The following is a 25,251-nucleotide window of genomic DNA, read 5'->3' on the forward strand; positions in this document are numbered from 1 at the left end:
AGAGATCGTCGCGAGCAAGAAACATCTCGACCCGCACTTTCCATGTTTGCCAGTTGCTGCCGTTCAATTTGGCAATCGAAAATTTCGAATCACCCATCTTCACCGGTGCACTTTTTCACGGGGTAAACAAATACAACTCTTCCCGTCTTCTCACTGGGAAACTGGCAAACTTCTCACTTCTCACGATTTCGCTAGCCTTGCTCTCACAAACACCAATACACTTTCTCGTCGTATGCAAGACGACGCTTGCCCTGCCGATGCAGCGGCGAAAAAACAAAATGGCACTACCCGGCTCTTCCCGGCCGGATCTTTCAACTTCCCGAATGTCTTCCTTTGGCCCACTCGCTGGGACCATAACCTGTCGGCGAGAGTACACTACGACACAGTGGAATACCGGCAAGGATTTTCGGAGGAGTTGAGGAAACACGTACGCGAGAACTTTAGCGATAATATTTCTTTATTCGCGGAGTTAAATCAAACACGTTTTCACACGGTAGCTTTACTTTTACTTGTGACGTAAACATAACAAAGTGTATAAGCACGGAAGGTGCTCTCAATAGGGTTGTGCATGAAGGCTCAATGTGAGTATTTATAAGGGAGGTGAACATTGCACCCTCTCAACAGTATGTTGTTACATTAACATATAGCAATTTTCCTACCGACAATCCGTTAAAAAGTTCAAAAAAGTTCGGTTCGGAAGAGAGTCACATAAGGAATAATTCCATTTGGAAACCCAAAGAACGAAACGGACGTCTTTTGGGTTTACAAACGAAGAACCTTTGGTCTTCCGCACTTTTTTGTGCAACCCGAACGGAACTCTTTTCGTAACGCGCTCGGTGGTCTAGTGGCTACCCAGACAACCACACATCGCATACGAATGCACGATCAAAATCGTGTACCTATCCAAGTTTCATCAGAATCGCATTGTTGTGCAAAGCTCATCAGTTTATATATAAATTTTCCCGCACAGTAGGCTATTTTACGAGTTTATTCCAGCTTCATTTGTTGACATCGCATATTCCTGCAATCAAACTCACATGAAATCGGATTATCTTTCAAACAGAGTTTGTTATCACAAACTACATCGCAATGCATAACGAACAAACTCGCATAAAAATCGTGCACATCGCATACATTTCCGTGCAACGTCGGATAAGAAATATACATATATCGCCTCCACTTTTGTACGTAAAAAGTGTTTTCGCGACTGGTAAGCGATGAAATTTGTGCGCATAGGCATCGCATAACAGAAAAAACAATTCTATTATGCATGCATTCTGGTTGTCTGGGTACTGCTTCTACCAGAGATCGTGGGTTCAATTCCAGGCTCGCCCCTTTCCTACTTTGTATTTCTATCTTAGTTCTTTCTGTGTTTCACGTTCTACCAAAAACGATTCCTACTGTTATAACCTTCCACACAATCCCAAAACCTCCCGTAGAGTTCTCTGCATCTTTCTTAAGTAGGTGTCCAACTAGCGATCCTTCCCTTTCCTTAGCATTCGTGAAAGTGATGCTACTCTCATACAATAGTCCTGGCTTGTACCATTTTCGTATTGTTTTTGTATTTTGTATCGTTTTCCCTGGAACGTCCATTTTGGCTGAGAAACTCATGGGGCCATTCCGATATCGTAATAGCATAGATTATCGTAAAAACTTATTTTACCTTATCTGAACATGCAAGTGACCTCAACGCCGTTAAAGCGATGATCCGCTTTCAACTTTGTGACCAAATAATTTCGGAAGTTTTCCAATCAAACAATAAACACCAGTAACCATTTTTTTGTTAAACGTCTTGGCTGTGCATATGCACAGCATATGTTTCGAAATGGACAAATTGATATGAAATTTCCGAAAAAGAATCCACGTGTCTTGGAGGGACTCGAACCCTCAACCTCCTACTCTCTAGATAGGCATGATAACCCCTACACAACAAGACCACTTAAAGGTCACGTTTGCGGAAAAGCCATCAGAATCCGAGTACCAACCTCCACCGCGGTTAGCTCTCTTTTTTGCAAATTGAATATCTTTCGGATGCTTGAAAGATATTCAATTTGCAAAAAACGAAAACTAACCGCAGTCAATGTCTGATATCACGCCTATCTAGAGAGTAGGAGGTTGAGGTTCAATCCCTCAAGACACGTGGATCTTAAATTCATATCAATTTGTCCATTTCGAAACATATATGCTGTACATATGCACAGCCAAGATGTTTAACAAAAAAATGGTTTTCGTACGGCCGAGTTGCCGAATAATATGCAATTAATTGTAACCAGTAACCAGTTGGTTTTAGAGGTCGAAAACTACAAATGCAACACATGAGCATCACGAATACAAATTTACTGTCGACCAGTGAGTATTTACAATTAAAAGTGGTGATATTTCGTTGTCGGAAAACTGAGGCAAAACGCTTTTTAGCAGGCAGCTCTACAGAACGTCTTTCGCGTCTTTCCCTATTTTGAAATTTTTCAAGCTGATGCGTTGGAACTATTACGATTGCTCAGTAAGACGTGAAAACGCAATCATACAAGGGTTGTTTCGGATCGATAAAAGTATGTCCTTTACAACTTGGTATATGATTCGTGTATTTGGATTGTGATGCGCGCTAAGTTAGTTTTAAAGGCTCAGAAGATAACTTACGCTTTTTTTTAATTATTTGTATAACAGATGCTGTATTTTTATTTGGCCATACGGTTTTTTTTTGATGAAGAGAATTCGATCTCAAGAATTAAAGTCGTTCAAATAAATTAGTACACAATTATCAAGGATAAAAATAAACTCAATACTGGTATTACAAAGTATTACAAAGCTTCAAGAAGAAGTTCAACACTGATGACAACGGTGATGAGAATGAAACAAAACTATTAACAAAACTTTACACTAATAATAGAAGCCAGCAAAATCCCACTGGATTGAACAGAAGTGAAACAATTTTTCAAGATATTTTTCAATGATAGTTTATTTTTTGCTAAGCTCCTGTAGCTTGCAGAACTCGACGGCATCGGTAAGAATTCGTTTCTCGGTTACTCGGAACTGCACCAGCATGTTCTTTATGTGACCCAGTTTCGGTGTTCCTTTCTGGCCTTGATTAGCGAGTAAAGCTTCATCCTGGTCCAATCCTGTTCCGCTCATTCGCATGAGCAGCTGCAACCGAATGGATAAAAATTTCCAAACTTTCTCATTCAGTTCTTCGTCGAGGTTACATTCTATGGAACGTAAGGTTCTAATGAGATCAGATTCTTGACTAGTCCAGTGAGACAGTTGATCTTTGGTCATGTTGAATACCCGTGCAAACCCTAGAAGATCTTCCGAGATGTATTCTGGGCCACGATTCACCGTGAAATCTCCAGCAACTGGTAGGTTAAGTTTTTCGAGTAACTCTTTCCGTTGATCGAAAAATTCCTCTCCGGGGTTCAGCCCTAACTGAATCGTTACGTCGGTGTTACTGTTTTCGGGAAACACAAATCTGTGAAATGATTTATATGTATAAAACAATGAAATCCCCTTTGATAGCTCCTAATTTATAGTATTACCCATTATGCACCAGAAAGTCCTCGTTGTTTCGGTTTCCGTAGTGGATAAAAATTTGTTCTCCCTTGGCGAAGGGCTTCAACGTTTGGCCTTCCACCCGCTGCAGTTGCTCGTCGTAGCCGGTCGTGATCTGTCCGTTGATGTGGTTTGCCATATCCCACAGCGGAATCAGCACCGGGCTTGGTCCGGACGCTTCCGACGCATCGCCAGACGTTTCTTCGCTCTCGTCCCGCAGGTCCACCGGAATACGATTTTGGCGTGTCATCACAGTCGAGGCAGCCCAGCTGGTTGAGTGATAAATGCCGGAAATGCACGGAACATGGAAAAGAGGTAGAGAGTGGGAAAACAAATCATCGATTACCATTGCGGAGATGCACTGTATAGGTAAAACATAATTGTTACAACTGTAAAGGCCATGGCGAATCAATTTTTCTTTGTTTGTATTATTTAACTAAGATTAAAACCCAAGGATAGTTTGGCGTATTTATTGAACGTTGATATTCCAGGCCTCCTTAGCCTAGCGGTAAGACGCGCGGCTATAAAGCAGGACCATGCTGAAGGTGGCTGGGTTCGATAGCCGGTGCCGGTCTAGGCAATTTTCGGATTGGAAATTGTCTCGATTTCTCTGGGCATAAAAGTAACATGATACCCAGGTAACCGCTAAGCATTAAAGTTTGCTGTAAAATAGCTTTTTATTTGCATGTCATATGCACTTTGTTCTAGTGAGCAGCATTTGAAATGCTCAGAGGTCAATAGCTAGCATCACCAATGCAGAGTAAATGTTTGCAGTTTTTATGCAGCATTTCGAAGGCACTTCAGCATTTTGATAGCATTGACGGTGCTTCTCAATTTTTTTCCCTAGTCCTAATGAATGCTCTATCCGGGCAAAAGAAAATTGTTACACTTTTTAAAACTGTTCGGAAACATGGAAAACTCAAAGAAATGGGAAAAGTTTGTGCGAAGTGGTTCCTACAACCGAAGTTTGAAGAAATTCAGTGACATAACAGTGCCAGAGACTTTTCAAAATGTTCACGAGACGAAAACTAGTACAACCACGAGTGATCCAGCATCATACAAGAACAGAAGCTCACAGGTAGATTGGCGACCAGCGGTTCCGTTGGCAGAAAATGATGATGAGTTCTCTGAACTTGAAGACGTAATAAGTCAAATACATGAAGTCTACTACAGCCCAGATAATGTTGCTGACTACAGCTCAGATAATGTTTCTGTCTACAGCCCAGATAACGATGCCAACTATGAATACGATGAAGAAGATCTTTCATCGTTCCTTCAAAGCTGGAGTTTGGAGAACAAAATATCTCATGCCGCCCGTTTGTCTCAGTATGATCGAACGCTTCCGGAAGATCCACGAAGATTGTTGATCACTACCCGGAAGCCGGTCGCTGTGGTTAAAATACAAGGATGCCAGTATTGGCACCAGGGCCTTGGTAAGTTGAAGTTCTAACTATAATTCAACTTCTATTCCAATTGATTCCGTTTTAGAAAATTGCCTTCGTTTCGTCTTCACCGGTCTAACAGCCCCCAGAAGCATATCAATCAATATAAATATTGACGGTTTGCCATTATTCAAAAACGGCACGGACCAAGTGTGGCCCATATTATTCAATGTTCATGAAGAAGTCAGCCAAAAGCCAATGATTATAGGAATTTTCCATGGAAAAACGAAACCGAAGCGCGTTGAAGAATATCTGGGTCCTTTTGTTGAAGAGGCCGTACCGATTTTGAACTCTGGCATAGTTATCAATGGTCATTTACTAAAAGTTAAAATCCGCGCCTTTGTGTGCAAGAGCGTTTATAAAAGGTAAGCCCTGGTGAATAGAAAATTATAGTCATTTATATTCGATATTAAATTATAGTCATTCACCTATTTACCACAGGACCTGTGAACTTCAACGCTTTTCATGGATGCTTGAAATGTACTGCTGTTGGAAAACGACAACATGAATTACACATTAACGTATTTCCTACAACGGTTGCACCGAAACGGACAGATATCGGGTTTCGTAGCAAGGCCTACGACATCAAGTTTACAAAGTTCGTGAGAATGGGAAATCTAGGACTGTTTATGTAGAAACACCTCTCTTATGGCTCCCGATGCTGGATATGGTGGAAGATACTATCGTGAGTGATTCACTTCATCTGTTGCATCTTGGGATGACCAAAACAATTTTATCGATTTATAAATATGGACACATGTATCACAAAAAGTGGTCAACAGAAACTATAACTTCCATTGACAAAATTTTGAACAGCATCAAACTTCCAGTTGAGATACATCGCAGTTTGTGGTTTAAACTATCTAAGCCATTGGAAGGCCTCCTTTCGAATAAGCCCTTAACCTTATCTGTGAGTCGCTCGTGAGAAAAGTTATCCTATTTTGTATAAAAAGTTACATTAAATGAGCTATATGATCCCTAAATCCCCTATAATTCAATATTTTTAATGAATTATATGATTATTTGTTATTTTCATTATATCATTGAAAAATATCAATTAAATTAACATTACTACATCATTTCCTTCCTCAGAATCATTGAGCTATATTACTTCATAGGGGAATTTGGGCAAAAAGGTAAGAAAAAAAGTATCTCCCATCACCTCCTATCTATGATCACACCAAGACTCATAACATATGACTATTCTTGTCCAGTTGTGCTATCGGGTATGGTTTGGAAATGTTTGGCATCGGTGCTATTCAAAAGTTTTTAAAAATCGTTTTTTACTCAATAAATAACCAAATAAAACATTTGTGAAATGATTTATTTCATTAATTTTTGTTCAGCAAACATTTGTCAATATCTGTTCAACACTTTGAGACAATAATATCAACACTTATCTGTAAATATTACTATTTTTTACAGAATACATGAAAATTGCACATAAAATGCACTTTGATGCTTATTTGAACCCAAAATCCCTTAAATTTCCAACTTTTACCAACAAAATATATTTAGTGCCCTTCTGTGGATCCACAGTGAAGAGATAAACGCAATTTTAGAACAATGTCTTAAAGATAAAATGACAAATAGTTTGGAAACTCGCGATATATGGGGCATTAGGGCAAAACGAGCTCAATAACTACATACATAAGCGTTCCACGTCCATGAAACAGCACTAACTGAATTCTTTGCAAAATTCCCTTTCGAATAAGCTCTTGATCTCTTCTGTAAGTTGTTCGTGAAGAAAGTTATCAATTTTTTCCACCTTTGAAATCGGATTTCCCCATTGTGCAGCGTCTGTTCTCCATGTTAGGGGCGACTGATCATCGTCCGAGTGCCAGCGAGGGACTCTAAGTGAAACTGTGCACCATGGTCCACCAGGAATATAGAGGAATGGTCCTCCGGAAATTTAGGAGGTTTGGTGTCAGGCCCTGCAAGCCAGCCAAAAAAAACTCACGCGACGAACAATCAACAATATAGTACGGACCGGAACCATCGGCGAAGACCACTGCGACGAAAAGGGACTAGTGATTGGAAACTATGGACGAGAACAGCTTCCCTGGAAACCTTACCAGACTGATCAAAGCAACGGTGGATGGTGTGCAAAACTGTGTGAAGATTTCGGGCGAACACTCCAGTTCGTTCGAATGAACTTTCGTGCCTGTTGTTCAACATTGCGCTAGAAGGTGTCATGCGGAGAGCCGGGTGTAACAGCCGGGGTACGATTTTCGACAGATCCAGTCAATTTATTTGTTTCGCGGATGACATGGACATTGTCGGCCGAACATTTGCAAAGGCGGCAGAACTATACACCCGCCTGAAACGTGAAGCAACAAAAGTTGGACTGGTGGTGAATACATCTAAGACAAAGTACATGCTTATGGGCGGAACCGAGCGCGACAGGGCCCGCGTGGGAAGCAGTGTTACGATAGACGGGGATACCTTCGAGGTGGCCGAGGAATTCGTCTACCTCGGATCCTTGTTAACGGCTGATAACAATGTTAGTCGTGGAATACAAAGGCGCATTATATGTGGAAGTCGGGCCTACTACGGGCTCCTAAAGAAACTGCGGTCAAAAAAAATCACCACCGCACCAAATGTGTCATATACAAGACGTTAATAGGACCGGTAGTCCTCTATGGACATGAAACATGGACAATGCTCGAGGAGGACTTGCAAGCACTCGGAGTATTCGAGAGACGGGTGCTTAGGACCATCTTTGACGGTGTGCAAGAAGACGGTGTGTGGCGAAGAATAATGAACCACGAGCTCGCCCAACTCTACGGCGAACCCAGTATCCAGAAGGTAGCTAAAGCCGGAAGGGTACGATGGACAGGACATGTTGCAAGAATGCCGGACAGCAACCCTGCAAAGATGGTAGTCGCTTCCGATCCGGTAGGTACGAGACGGCGTGGAGGGCATCGCTCGCTGGGCAGACCAGGTGCAAAACGACTTGGCGAGCGTGGGGGTATTCGAGGATGGAGAAATGCGGCCTCGAACCGTGTATTGTGGGCTTAATTTTGAGAAAAATCAACATATAAATATAAATTTAAGAAAAATGTGTATCTTAATGTAATATTTTAGCACATAAAAAATGAAAATTGTTTCTTTAAATTACCTACGATGCAAGATCTACTCGTATTCTTTGTATTGAGCTAACAATACCCGAAATCGGATCACTAAGGAGTAACTATAGTCAATACCTGGCCATAAACCAAATTTATGAAATTGAATAAACCCAAACAAATATAGTTCCATTCCATAATATATAGCTTGTAGAATAACCATGCGGGGTTTTCAGGGCGAAACAGGTATGTCTACATTGAAAGATAGTCGATGAAAGTCTGTTGTTTTTTAAATAAAATTAATAGCGTTTTTCTCCATTCCAATATGCTCATAAAATGAGTTATTCGCAGCGTTATTTACTATTTTGATGGACTTTTCAACATGGACTTTCTAGTTTGAGGTATGTTAGATCATATAATGAAATAATATATAAGTTTATTTGAGTTGTTTATGCACTCTAAGCATATTTTAAACACTTGTTCAGACACGCGCATAATTTTTCTCAAATTTTAAAATTAAGTTTTAGTTGTTAATAAAAGAGAATAAATTTCTGAAACCAGAACAGAATGAAAGATAGCTTTTCCATGCTTCTATTGCTGCCAAGAGCTTATCCGAACTCGTCCGAACTCCAGAGTTATAATAGTTTGAATAAAAAGTTAGATTTTCAGTGTTCTTTGTTTGTAGCACATAGGAATCGCCAAGAAATCCATAATTTCATTATGTATTATGACGGATAATGATATACTAATGATAAAATATGTTATCCAACCAGTTATACTTAAACTTATTGATGTTTGTTGTTTTTTTAGATAGATCGCCAATTTAAAATACATACCATATACCCTTAATCAAACTAAAAATCAAATGTCGCCAAAAATTATCAGAATCAAATTGTAATATTAGTTAAGCTTCATACAAGTGTAAATAACATCAATGAAAGCACCAAATAATTATGTCCAGGAATTTACCTCATTTACTCCTATGTGCGGATGTAAGATGGCAAAAATACGGTCAAAAACTTTTGCCTATATTTTTCGAGGGTGAACCCAAACTTTTGGCCGGGATTGTACATCAAGATAGACTGCCCTGTGATAAAAAGTCAAAACCCACAAAAACTAACATGGGAAAAATATGCGTTGAAGAGCAGTATTTGCTTTACCTAGTCGAAACGATGAATCATTGCTGTAAATCGTCGTCGTATATCATAAGGCTAACACGATGGTACTTTTATGCCTAGGGAAGGCGAGACAATTTTCAACCCGTAAATTTCCTAGACCTATAATATTTTTTATATGTTCCTGAGTTGACTGAGTGGACAAGTTGATTTCTCGAAATTCCATCTAAACACTTCAAAAGAATATTAGTTTTACTTTTTGAAATTGACAGAATCATATATAACATTCTAGCACGTCTTATTTAAGCCATTAGGTGTCTCCGGTGAAATGTATTCAGCGTTGACATATTTTAGTAAGCTTGGAATCGACGGGCATGCTGTTTCAATCCATTTGGGACGAATCGTATCTCGGCACAGGCTCAAAAGCCAAAAATAGTAACAATATTTTGCCAGAACTTCTCTGTAATGGTGTGTGGTCACACGAGGATTTATAATGCTGCTAAAGATGAAATTGCCTAATTTGAAAATTTACGAAATTAAACGTAGAGATGCAATTGCGGCCTAAGATGGGTACGCCGAAGCGCAATGGCCTGGTAGCAATATCTGCCGCTACCTTAATTGTTGATTTTGAAATTACAAAGGATAAATATGGTTTGCTTTTTGTGTTTCACGCAGCCACGGTTGCGTTGAATAAAGGCGAAGGCAGGAGTCCAGAAACTCGTCGACTTCCATCGAAGCGAGTATCACGTTAACATATTCCTACCCATTCCTTAATTGAACTGCACCCGGACACGGCCGGCGCTGGTATTGCTTAAATTTTAGCCACCAGTTCTTACACATTGAAGTAGTCCCAAACATCATCTGTTGGTTCTGTGTGTAATAACAGCTGACCTGGCAATAACAGAGCCAGCAACCGTAGGCGGTCAATCATGCTCATATTACTTCACTTTACGACGCTTTGAAAGAGGTAGAAAAACTTTCGTTTCGATTTTTACGATAAAAAAATGATTTGTTCACAGTACAAAGTAAAGGTCTCCATTTGGTATAAGGCCCAAAATATCGTGTTATTATAGCAGTATCTATTTTCTATCAAAAGATACGCTGCCGTTATACGCATAACTGTCCCAGCAAACATGTGACAAATATGCGTATGGCGGCAGTACGGTGCTCATTACTGAATAACTTGCTCTAAGATTAGTATTTTCTTTTGTGGTATTTCTAATACTTTTCACACAATATTTTGAATGTGCCTAATAATAATTTCATAATGAGACAAAATAGAAGATGCGAATGAGTAGTTTGGCTGACATATAACATACGACTCATACTAGCTGCATGCAAAATTTTAATTGATTAACATAATTGGAGGTAGACACAATCGATAGTGTTCCATGCACATTTGCTTCTATTTAACGAACTACTATAAGCTCAACAGATGCAGTTACGCTCTTTCGAGCAATACTACCTCCGCTTCTTTAGACTGGCCTATTAATGAACAAGTTTAAGGACAAGCCTCCCGGAATTCAAAACCAAATGCACTCGCGTTTTCAAGAGCACCCTATTCAAAACAGAAGCCACGCACAACTATCATTATAATTATTTAGACGCAGCAAAGCTGGAATGATATAAATGGCGGTTGTGCATAGCTCCTGTTTTGAATGGGGTGCTCTTTAAAACGCAAGTGCATTTGGTCCCGGAGGCTTGTCCTTAATGCATGTTACCGTCATCGTATTTTCAGGAACATTCTTTACAAGTTTCTAAAAGGTTGGAACAAGGCTGGAAAAGTTCCATCACCAAGGATAAAATTGCGTAAATAAAAAACGACTTGAGTTAATTTCATGAAGTCACACGATCCATTTGCAAGCAATTTTTTTTTTGCAAGAACGCATAAATGAAAAACATATGTAATAAACAATTTATTATAATCAGCATTGGTTGCGAGTTTTTTGGTGCGTTACGTACGATATACAATTTTGATCGTATATAGTCATGTAGAATTTATACAAAATATATAACGCGTAATTTTGCTGTAACATAATTTTTGGGATTTTTGCCTTTCTCGTACAACTAAGTTGTACCGAAAGGCTATCATTTCACTCCAAATTCGAACTTTTGATAGAAGTCCCAGAGACACATAGTGTTATATACCATTCGACTCAGCTCGATGAGCTGAACAAATGTCTGTCTGTCCGTGTGTGCGTATGTGTGTGTATGTGTGTGCGTGTGTGTGTGCACAAAATGCCATAAAAACATTAGCCAAATTTTCACATAAAAACTCTTAACCGATTTTCTTGCAACAAGTTGCATCCGACTGAGACTAAAACGCTGTTGATCACTATTGAATTTCATAATAATTGCAAATTGCAAAAAATAGATAATATTAAAATAGTGATGAGACATAGTCACATAGAACAATAATGTGTTATGAAAAATGCCTTGCATCTATGAATATTTTATCCGTGGCTTCCCATTAAGAGTTTCATCGCACTATAAAGATGCTCGTGTTGCACGCATTTAGGCGTGAGTATGCTATTCGTTCAGTTTCATAGTATTATGAAATTGACCGAAAGTCAAAATTCGAACATAGGAAATTCGAGAAACTTTTGGCAGCGCCATCTGTCGTCTAGTAGTGTAAATTTTCTGTCATAACATTAGACGGTGTAACTGTTTTGCCTTTCTTGTATACATCATCGAGGTGTAAGCGTAAAGGCTACATTTATTACCTTTTTGCACGAGAAAGGCGCCATCACCGTTAGGTGGATTAATCTGGGTTTTTTAAAGAAAATATAGCTGGTTCAGTCTAATGCTCCGTGTTGAGCCCAGACACCGTCTGCTAAACCCGTCGATCCGGTGCAGTGCTGATACCATTATGTACCTACATTGAGGAGCAAAAACACCGACACCAAACCCGGTTATGGAACGGTTTCACTTTCGTTATGTTTAGAGATTACGGCAAACTGCTGCACTGCACGGCTGCTGCAATGAACTTGCTGAACCGCCCCGCTGCAGGACCGGTCTTAATTCACGATCTTAGTGCGCATAGCATGCGACCTGTTCTATCGACACAACCGCAGGAGGCCGACAGATAAATGCATTTCTCCGCAGATGGATTTGCTGAAAGTCTGCTTATTGCGATAAAACTTGCGGTTTGCCGTGTGTGGTGATATCTACGTATCCGTTGTATATGGGGGGAATGCCGCTGCAATAGATGAGAGCTTTCATTGATGCCGTGCACCGCAAACATTTTAACTTGATATAGAGACACGACACGATAAAAAAGAGCCCGTTTGGTCTCATCGAACAGTTCAAACTAGACAGATGCAAAGAAAGGGGTGCAATGACCCTTATATGTAGTTTATTTGATCTGATCAATTATGTAGTTTTAAAGAGAAAACCTTAGGGTCTGTTCACAAATTACGTAACGCAAAAATCCGAGTTTTTGACCCCCTCCCTCCCCATCGTAACAAAAAGTAACATTTTTGGTACCCCTCCCTCCCCCATGTAACGCGTAACTGTGAAAATTTTAAAGGCAGATTTTTTTTTCTTCGCTGAAGCATTTGGGTTTTGGTATTTTTTAAATACTGATAGGGAAGGCACATGATCAAAAATCAAGGATTTTAAGAATGCAGCTAGTAGAAACGAAAATAGAATTTGCGATCATAACCATACATAGTTTAGCGGAACTGTGGTGTCGAGAAATTTCGATTATGACTAATGTTCGATAACGATAAACAGCAATTACTTCAATCAGTGATTTAAAAAAAAGACATTCGAATATTTTTTTTTTCGCGTTATGCGTAACATTTGGTAGTACCCTCCCCCCCCCCCCACCTTTTAGTGTAACAAAGTATAACGCAAGTTGGACCTCCCCCCTCCCCCCAAAAGCGTTACGTAATTTGTGAACAGACCGTTACGTCTGGTTCGGTGTCGGAACTGTAATATAATAAATCCTTATTAGTCTAGATCAGTGTTGTAAAATGTCATTTGCATTCGTTTGTATAATTTTCCCAGAACTTGTTTCAGAAGGTAGCTATCAATTCATGTTGTATGACGAACTTATAGCGGTTAAATGTTCCTACAACTTTGTCTAACGAGACTTTGCTGTAAATATGTAATCTGGGGTGTGGAAGGCAAAATGTCATTCAAATGACATTATGTCAAATGACACGTGACATTTTGGAGAGTTTTCACTCTCCAGCCTTTGATGTTATACTTAGAGCAATGTACCCTGGGACAAAAATATAACCCTACTCAAGCGTGATGAGTACATTCAAAATTATGGAAGAAATTTTGCTTCTAAAGAAAGTTATGAGCAAATTAGTCAAATGACATGCAGATGACATTTTACAAGCCTGGTCTAGATCCTAGAGTTTTCTCTGTGCTAGAGTGTTCAGTTGGCCTAGAAGCAAAGGGATGGCCAATCTAGAGATGGCAAGCTCTTTTCTCGGTCGGTCTAGAATGTTTTCGGGTGGAAATCATTCTCCATTCCTCATGCAATTGGTGTATCCAATATCCATTATACTTGCCAAACAAGAAACATCCCAAGATTCCCAAGTAACACATTTTAGACACATTTGGATGCAGTAACTGGATTGTGATCAATCAAATCGCAATCAAGTTTAACTGTAACCAAATGTGTCTAAAATGTGTTACTTGGGATGTAGCGGAATTTGAAGCAAGTGGGCCACCCGGCATTTATTTAGTAAAATATCTATTAAACGACCAGGCGGTACACAGATAGATTCGATCGTATTACTAGACAAAGTGTACGGAATTTTGTAAGGAATATTCAAATTTTCACTTTTTTATGATCAATTTTATAATGAGCGTCAAAATATTCCAATCAATTCAAATAAGCTGTCATAAGGGCCCTCCTTAGCCGTGCGATAGGACGCTCGGCTACAAAGCAAGACCATGCTGAGGGTGGCTGGGTTCGATTCCCGGTGCCGGTCTAGACAATTTTTGGATTGGAAATTATCTCGACTTCCCTGGGCATAAAAGTATTATCGTGTTAGCCTCATGATATACGAATGCAAAAATGATAACTTGGCTTAGAAACCTCGCAGTCAATATCTGTGGAAGTGCTGAATGAACACTAAACTGCGAGGCGGCTCTGTCCCATTGTGGGGATGTAATGCCAACAACAAGAAGAAGAAGCTGTCATAATACATAAAAACAGAATATTTTTAAGGTTTAATTTACCTATCGTGAAAATGTAAATTACATTTGTACTGGAAGAAAGAGTAGTTGTTTCTAGCGGTCAATCTGTGGAAACTATTATTATCTAGGTGGCCGTTAGCCGCATATAGGTGACACTCTTGCCCCATAGCTAAAAAAAAACTTGTTATTTTAAAACTTTTTATTTAAAAAACGCTTCAGAAATAGCTTCTTTGTATTTGTTTTTTTCTGGGACCCAACCATTAGTGAACATTTAAGTGTAAATTGACATTGGAAGCATATCCGAGTTTTAACACGTTGTAAAACAAATTTGTAAATAAAGTATAATAATAAAGTTGTAAAACAAATCGCATATGGTGGCACACCTGCCCCAAATGTCGCTAACATGCAATAGTAGATGCAGAAAAGCTTTCAATTTATAACTTTGAAACTTTAATATAACATCTATTTTAATTCTCCAGGGTCCCAAAATTGATACAGGGCGGACTCGATTATCCGGAGAAAATGGAGATTGGCGTTCCACAGAATGACTTTCGGCCAAAATTCGGGGGTACGACGAAAAAGTACTCTTGGAGACAGGAGGAAGATTTGCCAGAAATAATCCGCGGAAATTCTACAAAACGATCAACAACATGCGCAAGAAAAGCGCATCGGCGCATCAATGGCAGTTCCAAAAATAAGTCGATCGACCAAGCAGCTGGCTGGCAGAGTGAAGAAACATTAGAGTTATCGTAGAATAGACAATTGGACAGAGAGGACATAAACAAAATCAAAATTGATAATGATGGACAAGCAGTGGGTCCACCTAAGCTATACGAAGTGAGAAAGGTTGTTCGCTTAGCTTAGCTTAGCTTAGACTGACTGTACATATCAATGGTTGCTACTCCGTGATTGATCAGAACTGGTGCAAATTGCACTACGATCCAAGTGAATAGTGGTTGGGATTTACCAACTATTCTCGAAGTGCACGTTTCAGCAGCTCGAAAATGTTGATCAATAACGGCGCCGGCCAAGTCCTTACAGTCAGTTGGGAAAGGGAGGGAATGTGAGTGTGTGGTAATTGTTGCTACTAGAGACCGAGAATACCTCTGCATCTCCACAATTACCACGGGAAGGAAGTAGTGTTAGTTGGGTGGGGGCTGTCCATAAACCACGCAAACTCTTAAGGGGGAGGGAGGGGTTTCGAAAAAGTCTACGTTAGTCTACGAAGGGGGACGGGGGGGTATACCGAAAGACTACGTAGACTTTTAATTTTTTTTAATTTTTGGGAACCAATTTATACAGAAGCTATGTGCAAAGTTCACTTCAAAGTTCACAAGTGATTCTTTATAATTTTCGAAATTTCCGCGAGAACCCCTTCACTAAAGATTTTCTGGGAAGTCCCCGGGAATTTTTTTCTTAATTTCGGAAATTCTTCGGAATTTTCGCGAGGAATTCTTTGGATATATAAGCGAAATTCTTCGAAATTTTCATGGGAAATTCTTCGTATATTTTAGGGCAATTTCTTCGGGAGTACTAATGCGAATTCATTGGAATGATCGATGGAAAATCTTAGGAATTTCTAAAGAAACTGTTAAAAATGTCCACGAGAAATTTTTTGAATTTCCCACCAAAAATTCTTTGAGTTTCCGTAAAAAAAAATGTTTGCCATTTTTGTAAAAAAGCTTTTGTAATTTTCATGAAAAATTATTCGGAATTTTTACGAGAAATTCACGAAAATTCCAACTGAAAATTCTCTATATTTTACACCGCAAATTATTCGGAAAAGTCTTTGGAATGTCTATAGGATTTAAAAAAAAAATCCTCAGGAAATTGCTCCAAATCTGCAAGCAAGACCGTAGGAAACCAGTCCAAAATTCCACAGGAAATATTTCGGAATGTCGATTTAAACTTAAAATTACTTAAAAATAATTCTAAACTTTCACGGAAATTCTGAAAATTCTTTGGTTACATACAAATTTGAACCGGCGTGAAGAATTGTAGGTCAGATGTGTGACAGATTTTAAGCAGTGGAGCGATTCCAAGCAACAGCATCAAAATTTAAGAAAATTTTTAATTCATGATTTTCTATTGAGTTGAAACTTTGCACAGTTTTTCAATTTCATCTAAATCGTCATTTTTCGATATCAAATCTTCATATTGAGTCACGACTAACTTTTCAAAAGGGTGTATGTGAAAATGGTTCAAAAATATTTAAAAGCTGCACAGCAAAACGGAATGTTCGATTGTTATGATTTTTCAGCAAAGTTAGACAACTAAATGGTGATTCTTAAGAAAATGTGCACAGTAAAAAAAAATTTTGCCTTTAAAAATATCATTTTGTCACAAAACTCAAATATCTCAAAACCCTATCTTTTTCGAACGTAATTTTTTAGGGAAAACGGTCCATTATATTAGCTATCTACCATAAAAATTTGGTGATGGTAAACTAATAAACAAAAAAGTTATGACATTTCAAACATTTCACAATTTTCACATATAGTAAACAAAAAAATTTCCGTGTATTTTTTTTTCAAGAATCGCAGTTTGATGCTGATTTTATTGTTAAGGGCCTTGCGTGAGTTAAACAAGTTGTTTGTATGATATTCCATATTTATGTATTCATCGATATTATGTATATTATATGTATAAATATTATATGTATAAATAAATAAAAATGAATTAATATTATCCTAAGTATTAAATTAAATGTGGCAGTTACACAATGTTGTTATAGAAACTCTAAGACTTTTGGGTTTGAATTTTGGTATGGGTTATGATATCATGAAAACAGTTTATTAATACTTATTTTTATTTATTTTATTCAAATTTTTTAAAATATCGAACACTTTTGAATTATTATCAGCACAGTTTGAGTATAGTTTTGCTTTAATTTTATTTTCCGACAATGGAATGAAACAGTGAAATTTGGGTTCCTTGGATCGTTTTCGCGTTATTAAATTGCTCGCTGAGCTCTGAAGCCTTTATTTCGTACTCTTCAGTAGTAGTAAAACAAAATGATAATTTGGTTAAATCTTTTTCTTTTCTACGATTTGCCCAATCAAAAAGTTCTTTCGCAGTTTTAATTGGATGCTCACGTTCTTTGGCTAAACTTGCTCTTGTGAGCAAAAAAATGCCATTCTGGATCAATTCCGTACATTGATTTAAATTGACATAGGCTCGAAAAATTCTTACGATTTTTGTACTGCGACGCTGCTCCATCAGACATGAAATATATCTTTTTGACTTCTTTATGCTTATCAACGCGTAAAAAGTTAATCATTTTTTCAATGAACAAGTTTACGGATACTGAATCGTGTCTTAAATCTTCGGAAATTATAATAAAACTTAAGTGTTCAATTTGCGTACTTCCATTAAAATAAATAACGAATGGATGAATTGTAGCTTGTTGTACGTTCCAGTGATGGGACTGCACTTCATCTTGCAATACAAAGCTGTAATTTTCAGAAAAATCACAAATGACTAAAAATTCACCATTTTGTAATGTATTTTCGTATTTTTAAAAAGCTGGATTGTTCTGTTTTAATGAAATCGTGAGGGATTAAACTTTCTAATTTCAAGCAAAAATATGACACAAACTCATCTACAGGTTTTACAATAGTTTCTATGTCACACCTATCCGTGGTCACCCATTGCTCAAATGATAACTGATCAATATATTTTTCTTCAAACTCAGCGAATAAAGTATTTTCCAATGATGAAGAATCTGGACAATCCGAACAAGATCGTAGATAGCAATTTGATGTTGTATTTTCACACAAAAAAACTACCAGTTAACATTTTAATATCCTTTGTTAAATTGATTCTTTTCAAACTATGTAAAATAAGATTAATATTCTCATGGGTTGTGCACACACACATTATGTGTTCCTGAATTGGAAAGAAGCTTACATTGCCTTGGCCGAAGGCTTGCAAATGAGGAAAAACCTATTTTAATATTATCGTGAATTTCCTTGAAGCGTGTGTACGCTTCTTTCAAAGTCGTCATCATTAATCGTTTTGGATTGCTTGACGCTTTACATCTTTTTACTGATACATAATCTTTTTGACCAGGCATAGCTCGACTTACTTCATCATCTTCAAAATATTGAACTACTATTTCTTTTGTCTCATCTGTTAATGCAGTACTAGACCTAGTATTTTTGGTTGAAAGACAGTTATTCTTCAATTGTTTTGCCTCTTTTACTGCATTTCTATTGGTTTTGAACTCATCAATGGCATCCTGAATAGACCACGAACTTGGCAGCATCGACAAAATCAATAATTTTTCTTTCCTTGTCGTGGCTGCATTCGAGAACCTTTCCTTCATATTTATAATTACCTCATCGTAGTCTGTATTTTCCACATCATCAGGTCCTAATTTGAAGAGGTTTCTTCGTACAGCTTCGTTTATTTCACGGTATTTTTTCTCCGGGTAATAAACGTAGTCCATCTTACTCCATTTAATCAGGTCACTTTTATCCCAGCTATGCCCTCGTTAAAGCGTTCGATGTTGACCTTTTGGATACACTCATCTTCCGATTGATTTGTTGAAACAGATTTCGCTGATGGTACGGTGGCAAGGCTCTCAGCACTTAATACTTCTGGTAATTCCTCAGTTGTTGTCGATACATCTGGCAATTCCTCAGTTGCTGTCGTTTTCGAACTTCCTGCGCTCTGCTCAACCGATGATATACAGATTGCTCTTTTGTCAACGTTTAGACGGCAGGACGTGCAAATGCATAAATTTGTATTCAATGTGGACATTGGAGCATAACCAGTCGCTTTCAGTTTATCTATGGTGCTTTCGGTGAGATTTCGTAACTCTTTTGAACACTTTTTTCCATCAAACGGCCTACAACAGTTGAGAAAGCGGCTACTCATGTTGTTCGTAATATTTCAATAAACAAAATCACTTTTAAGTTTTTACTGACTAGTTTGGTGTCATTTGCTTGACTGAAGAAAAAAATTACTATAAGATCTTTAACAACCTTAGTAGTAGTAATTTTTTGCTTTTTCGTGAGCTTTGTGATGGTATGTACCTATCATGCATTTGTTGTTGTTGAAGATACCCGTTTCCTCCCGATCATAAAGTCTATTCTCTAAGAGGTATATTTTTGCAGGTAAACTATAGACGTACACGTGTATATAAATCTTTGATTTTGCAGCTTTTGTCTTAAAAATAACATTTCTGATATGTTTCTATCAACGTTATTATCAACAGGTTTCAACACTATTAAAAGAATTTTTCGCCAGTCACGTGCAATGAAAATTATGACACTATCAATACTTTTGATCACAACACTGGATCGTGTCTAAGTTTCTTATAGATGCTATGAATAATTAAATCAAAACATCATGAAAACAACTTGTTTAAATCACGTCCCTTAACAATAAAATCTGCATCAAACTGCAATTCTCGAAATAACTTACACAGAAAAAAATTTTTTTACTAAATGTGAAAATTGTGAAATGTTTGAAATGTCATAACTTTTTGTTTATTAGTTTACCATCACCAAATTTTTATGGTAGATAGCTAATATAATGGACCGTTTTCCTAAAAAATTACGTTCGAAAAAAGATAGGGTTTTTGAGATATTTGAGTTTTGTGACAAAAATGATATTTTTAAAGGCAAAATTTTTTTTTTTTACTGTGCACATTTTCTTAAGAATCACCATTTAGTTGTCTAACTTTGCTGAAAAAATCATAACAATCGAACATTCCGTTTTTGCTGTGCAGCTTTTTAAATATTTTTGAACCATTTTCACATACACCCTTTTGAAAAGTTAGTCGTGACTCAATATGAAGATTTGATATCGAAAAATGACGATTTAGATGAAATTGAAAAACTGTGCAGAGTTTCAAATATTTTCGAAATGGTCGCTCGGGATCGACTGACATGCCCCCGTGGAATGCCTCAGTGGCGCGCCGATGCATACAGGCTTGCCAAAAACTCCTCGCCGAGTAGAAAATGAGCAAGAGCAAGAGTTTTTTTGAGGAGCAAAAATAAGCATCAAAACTCACAACATTGTGCATCATTAAACCCGAGCTTGTGCGTCGCAAAACAAGAGCGAGTCTATCTGTTCATCTTTTTCTTGTGGTGCGTCACTCACTTACACTCACACTCAAAACAGCCTCCAAGATTTTTTCACATACAAAGCGTAGCTCCGGAGGCTCAATGAGTGCTCTTTCGCCCGGCGCCTCACTCACATGTGTTTTTATTTTGCTTTTCCTCACTCTGCGTTTTTCTACCTCTGCTTATTTACGCTTCCACTCAATTGTGAGGATGCGAAGGCAGCATTTTGCTGATGATGATTTTATTTGACTTTAGCGAGGGTGAGGAGTTTTGTCAAGCCTGTGCAAAAGTGTCGGCAGCGGTGGTGCACACCTCTAGTAGGAATCGAATTAAACAGAAATTGAATTAATTGACTTGGAGGTTTGGTTTCAGGAGCAGGGGACAGAGGATTAAATTTGATTGATTTTTATTGTCCAATCACATATGATATTTTGTAAAATTTGGAAAAGTCTACGTAGACTTCAAGGGGGTGGGGGAGGGGTTTCGGAAAAGTCTACGAAAGTCTACTAGGGGGGAGGGAGGGGTTTGAAAATGTGAAATTTCAGTCTATGTGGTTTGTGGACAGCCCCGTGGGGTAATCAGTAACATAGATCGGGATTCACCATGGAAAGTATTTTTTTTTTCTTTGAGTTTGTCTGTCGACTGGCTAAGACCAAACGTATAGGTCCATCTCGCCCCATGGAAAGTATTAGTATCAGCAGTATTAGCATTTCCTTAACTTGTTCAATTGTTCATTCTTCGCGAGAATAAACAATCAATCGCTCAAAGTGAGCGATTGTTCATTTGAATTTCGGATTAGGCGCCCGCGTCATCATTTCTTTAACGTAAGAAAAGTAAAAAAAAACGGGATTAAAATTGAAAATAATTGATAGTAATCGGAAAGCTAATGTCATTCAGCAACCCTTATTTTATCTCTATTTGAGGTTAAATAAGAATGTAAATTTACGTTCATTTTACATGCCGTTTATTTTGCATTACTTTCGCGCGCGTGTGTGTGTCGCTTGAAAACATTTAACGCTATACTGAAGCCTCTCAAATACCACGAAAATGGAGATAGAAGAATAACAGAACGTTATTTTTGTCAACCGACCCGGGAACGAATTAAGGACTATAATTGGAAACTCGGTACCTGGAATGTCAGGACTCTAAATGAACCTGGACGAGTGAGTCTTCTGGCTCGTGAACTGCAGAAGGTTGGAGTGAACGTGGCCGCTATTCCGATGGCCTAGATCCGGAGAACGTGAATTCCGAGCCGTGGACACCACGACCAACACTGCATTCAAGTATAACATCTATCACAGCGGCGGCGGAAAAACAGAGCATGGAGTTGGTTTCGTAGTGATGGGCAAGCAGATGAAGCGAGTGATGTGGAGGAAACCCACAAGCGAACGAATCGGTGTGTTGAGGATACGGGGCAAATTCTTCAATTACAGCCTAATCAACGCTTACGTATCGACAAACGAAAAATCGGACGACAACGTTAAGGACACGTTTCTGAATGTCTTGATAAAGCCTATGCATGCCCAAAGCATGACGTAAAAATTGTTATCGGAGACTCTAACGCTCAGATTGGTAAAGAGGACTTTTTCCGTTCCATAATTGGTAGGGAGTGCCTTCACTCCGCTGCCAATGACAACAGCCTACGTCTAGTAAATTTCGCTGCTGCAAGAGGGATGGCCATCAGTAGCACCTACTTAGCACGATAGAATATCCGAAAACACACCTGGAGACACCCAAATGGTGAAACTTGCAACCAGATAGACAATGTTCTGATGGATGGGTGCTGGACAGGATCGATGGACAGATCACAGCGAACGATGCGTTACAATATCCAGTGATTGTCGGCGGAAGGAGTATCGGCTGAGTACCTCCAGAAGCTCGACGAACGGATAAGTGCAATCAACGTTAGCGACAACATCAACGATCTATGGGAGTCGATCCATGGAGCGATGAGTACAACAGTACGAGAAGTGGCAGGCACTGCACAGAGGCGACCCAGGACGTATTGGTTCTATGTGGAGTGTCAGAGAGTGATGTCATTTGTTACCTTAGATGGATTAAAGCAGGGTGATGCACTCTCGAATCTACTGTTCAATATAGGGCTCGAAGGAGCGATTAGGAGAGCTGGTGTGCAAAGAAGCGGTACCATTAACACAAGATCGCTTATGCTCCTGGGATTTGCGGACGATATCGATATTATCGGGATTGATCGCCGTGCCGTGAAAGAGGCTTTTGTGCCTTTTAAGAGGGAGACAGCGAGGATTGCACTCACGATCAATACCAGCAAAACTAAGTACATGGTTGCTGACAATCAACGTGGGTTCATTAGTGGTGGTGGTAGCGAAATGGTGCTGAATGGTAAAAATTTGGAGTGGTAGAAGAATTTGTGTATCTTGGAACATTAGTGACGTGCGATAATGATGTTACCCGCGAGGTGAAAAGGCGTATTCCAACTGCAAATAGGGCTTATTACGGACTTCGTAACCAGCTTAAGTCCCGTAGTCTGCAAACGTAGACAAAATTCGCGCTGTACACTACTCTGATTCTTCCGGTGGCTTTATACGGCCATGAAACATGGACGTTAAAGGAGGCTGATCGGAGAGGTTTCGGAGTGTTTGAACGTAAGGTGCTGCAGACAATACTCCAGAGTTTTACCGGGTGCCTTTATACTGGATATTATTAAGCTTATACAACACGGCAGACTACGGTGGGCTGGACACGTTGCTCGTATACCGGAAGAACGTTAAGCGAATATACTATTTAGTAGAGAACTCGGAAGAGGCCGAAGGCTTCGTGGAAGGCCGCGTAGACGATGGCTTTTTGGAGTTGAAGCGGACCTGAGGGCGCTCAATGTTCAGGACGACTGGAAGCGATTGGTCCAGGATCGAGTCCAGTGGAGAAGGATACTCCATTCGGCGTAGGTTCATCGAAGAGCTGTAGCCCATCAATTATCAAGTAAGTAACGCTATATGGTACGCAATTGAGACAAAACCGATAAAAGATCACCTCCGTGTCCTATCTTTTCATCCCTTCAGTTCCTCCGTTTCCGAGCACACCAAAATTGAAAAGAACGAATTTACCGATGCCTCTCCACCAATCGATTGGTGGCAAAAAAAATAAAATTGGTTGAAAACTGTACGACTTAGTAAATACTAAAGCCTATCATTTTTCCGCGACGCTCTAATTTTTTTCTACTTTTTAATTGTACCCCTGTATTCATGTCAAAAACAAAGATCTATTCAACGTCAAAATCCACCAAGTGATTGAAATGATTTGGGAGGGACAAAAAATGCCTTCAAGCTGGCTAGATGGCCTCATATGTACATATGTCCTATCTACAAGAATGGGCGCAGACTATCGAGGTATAACAGTCCTCAATACCACCTACAAGGTACTCTTTCGAATTTTGTTTAGCAAACTGCGTTTTCGAGAAACCTTTGTCGGTGAATATCGAAGCGGTTTTCGAAAACCACGATAAAACAACGGATCAGATGTTTACTCTGCGACAAATCCTTGATAAACTCCGGGAATACAACTTACGGGCTTTAATGCAGCCTACGACTCAGTGAAACGGAACGAACTGTGGCATATAATGCTAGAACATGGCTTTCCGGCAAAGCTCATTAGGCTGATTCGTACGATGCTGGATGGTCCAAACCGAGCACGGAATAACTGGTGAAACATTCGATTTTTTTCGTGACGTTTGATGGATTGAAGCAGGGCGATGCGCTCTCTAATCTGTTATTCAACATAGCCCTGGAAGGTGCAATTCGACGATCTGATGTGCATTATCAATAAGTCTTACATGCTAAAAGGCTTATACTCCAGGTATTTATTGGATGACCTGGAAAAGAACAGCCTTCATATCCAATTTAGTTTAATAGATCAGATAGGGCATAAATCATTAAAGAGATAATAATATTTTTGTTATGCATGTAGATCGAAGGCCTATACTTCCGTGAATTCTTGAATAACCGGCAAAGGACCAGTTATTGAAGGCGTATCTAATGTGGTTTATTGGATCAAATAGGGCAAGAATCATTAACAAAATAACAGCCCTTTGATAACGCGTGTAGACCTTAAGGACTATACTACAGAAAATTATTTGATTACTTTTTCAAAAGAGATAACAGTCTTTTAGTTGCGCATGTAGATCGAAGACCTATACTACTGTGAGTTCTTGGATATCCGGCAAAAAACAGCTATTGTAGGCGTATCTAATCAATATGGGTATCTAATATGGTTTAATAGATCATATCGGGCAAAAAACATTTAAAAACAGCCCTTTGGTTACGCGGGTGGATCTCATGGCCTATATTCCAGAGAATTCTTGGATGACAGTTATTGAAGGCGTATATTTTGAAGGCCTTGGTTACGCGTGTAGACTCCAGGGAATTGTTAGATGACCTGGAATGGAACACTTATTGTCACAAATGATGGCAAAACTGTCGTTTTCCCATGGCAAAACTGACGCGTGTGCGTGCGTGTCTAAGCAGAATATCGGCAATAGGATTCCTTTTGTCTTGCACGCGTTAGCGCACGCACACACGTCAGTATGTCATCGGCCTAAGTTACATCTCAGCGTGTTAATCGGTTAGCAGCTAGCCATGACTCGGCCTCTCTTGTCACTTTTCCGTGGCGTCCACACGCATCCACGGAGAGCCGCTTCCATCCTAATGTACTCTGGACGTGTGGGGTCATACACTGCCCATAAATTCATAACAATCCCATGTTTGCTAAATTTCCTATCTACATGGGAGTGTTATGAATTTATGGGCAGTACACAACACAGATGAACTTCGTATTCAGAATAAAAATGTAAAAGTAATTCGAAGGTATATTAAAACTC

At 38.9% G+C, this 25,251-nt stretch overlaps 1 protein-coding gene across 1 annotated transcript in view; it reads right to left on the reverse strand.

The window, feature by feature from the left end:
* Positions 1-2,565: 2,565 nt before the first annotated feature.
* LOC134219406 (actin-histidine N-methyltransferase) overlaps positions 2,566-25,251 on the reverse strand; it is a 264,258-nt gene continuing 241,572 nt past the window's right edge. The window contains exons 2-3 of the mRNA XM_062698130.1: positions 3,531-3,812; positions 2,566-3,463 (exon numbers count right to left, since the gene is read on the reverse strand). Of these exons, the coding sequence (XP_062554114.1) occupies positions 2,956-3,463; positions 3,531-3,812 (790 nt within the window). The 3' untranslated portion in view covers positions 2,566-2,955. The remainder of the gene's footprint in view (positions 3,464-3,530; positions 3,813-25,251) is intronic.

This window comes from Armigeres subalbatus, chromosome 3 (genome assembly GCF_024139115.2).
Source record: "Armigeres subalbatus isolate Guangzhou_Male chromosome 3, GZ_Asu_2, whole genome shotgun sequence".
In the NCBI taxonomy this organism is placed as follows: domain Eukaryota; kingdom Metazoa; phylum Arthropoda; class Insecta; order Diptera; family Culicidae; genus Armigeres; species Armigeres subalbatus.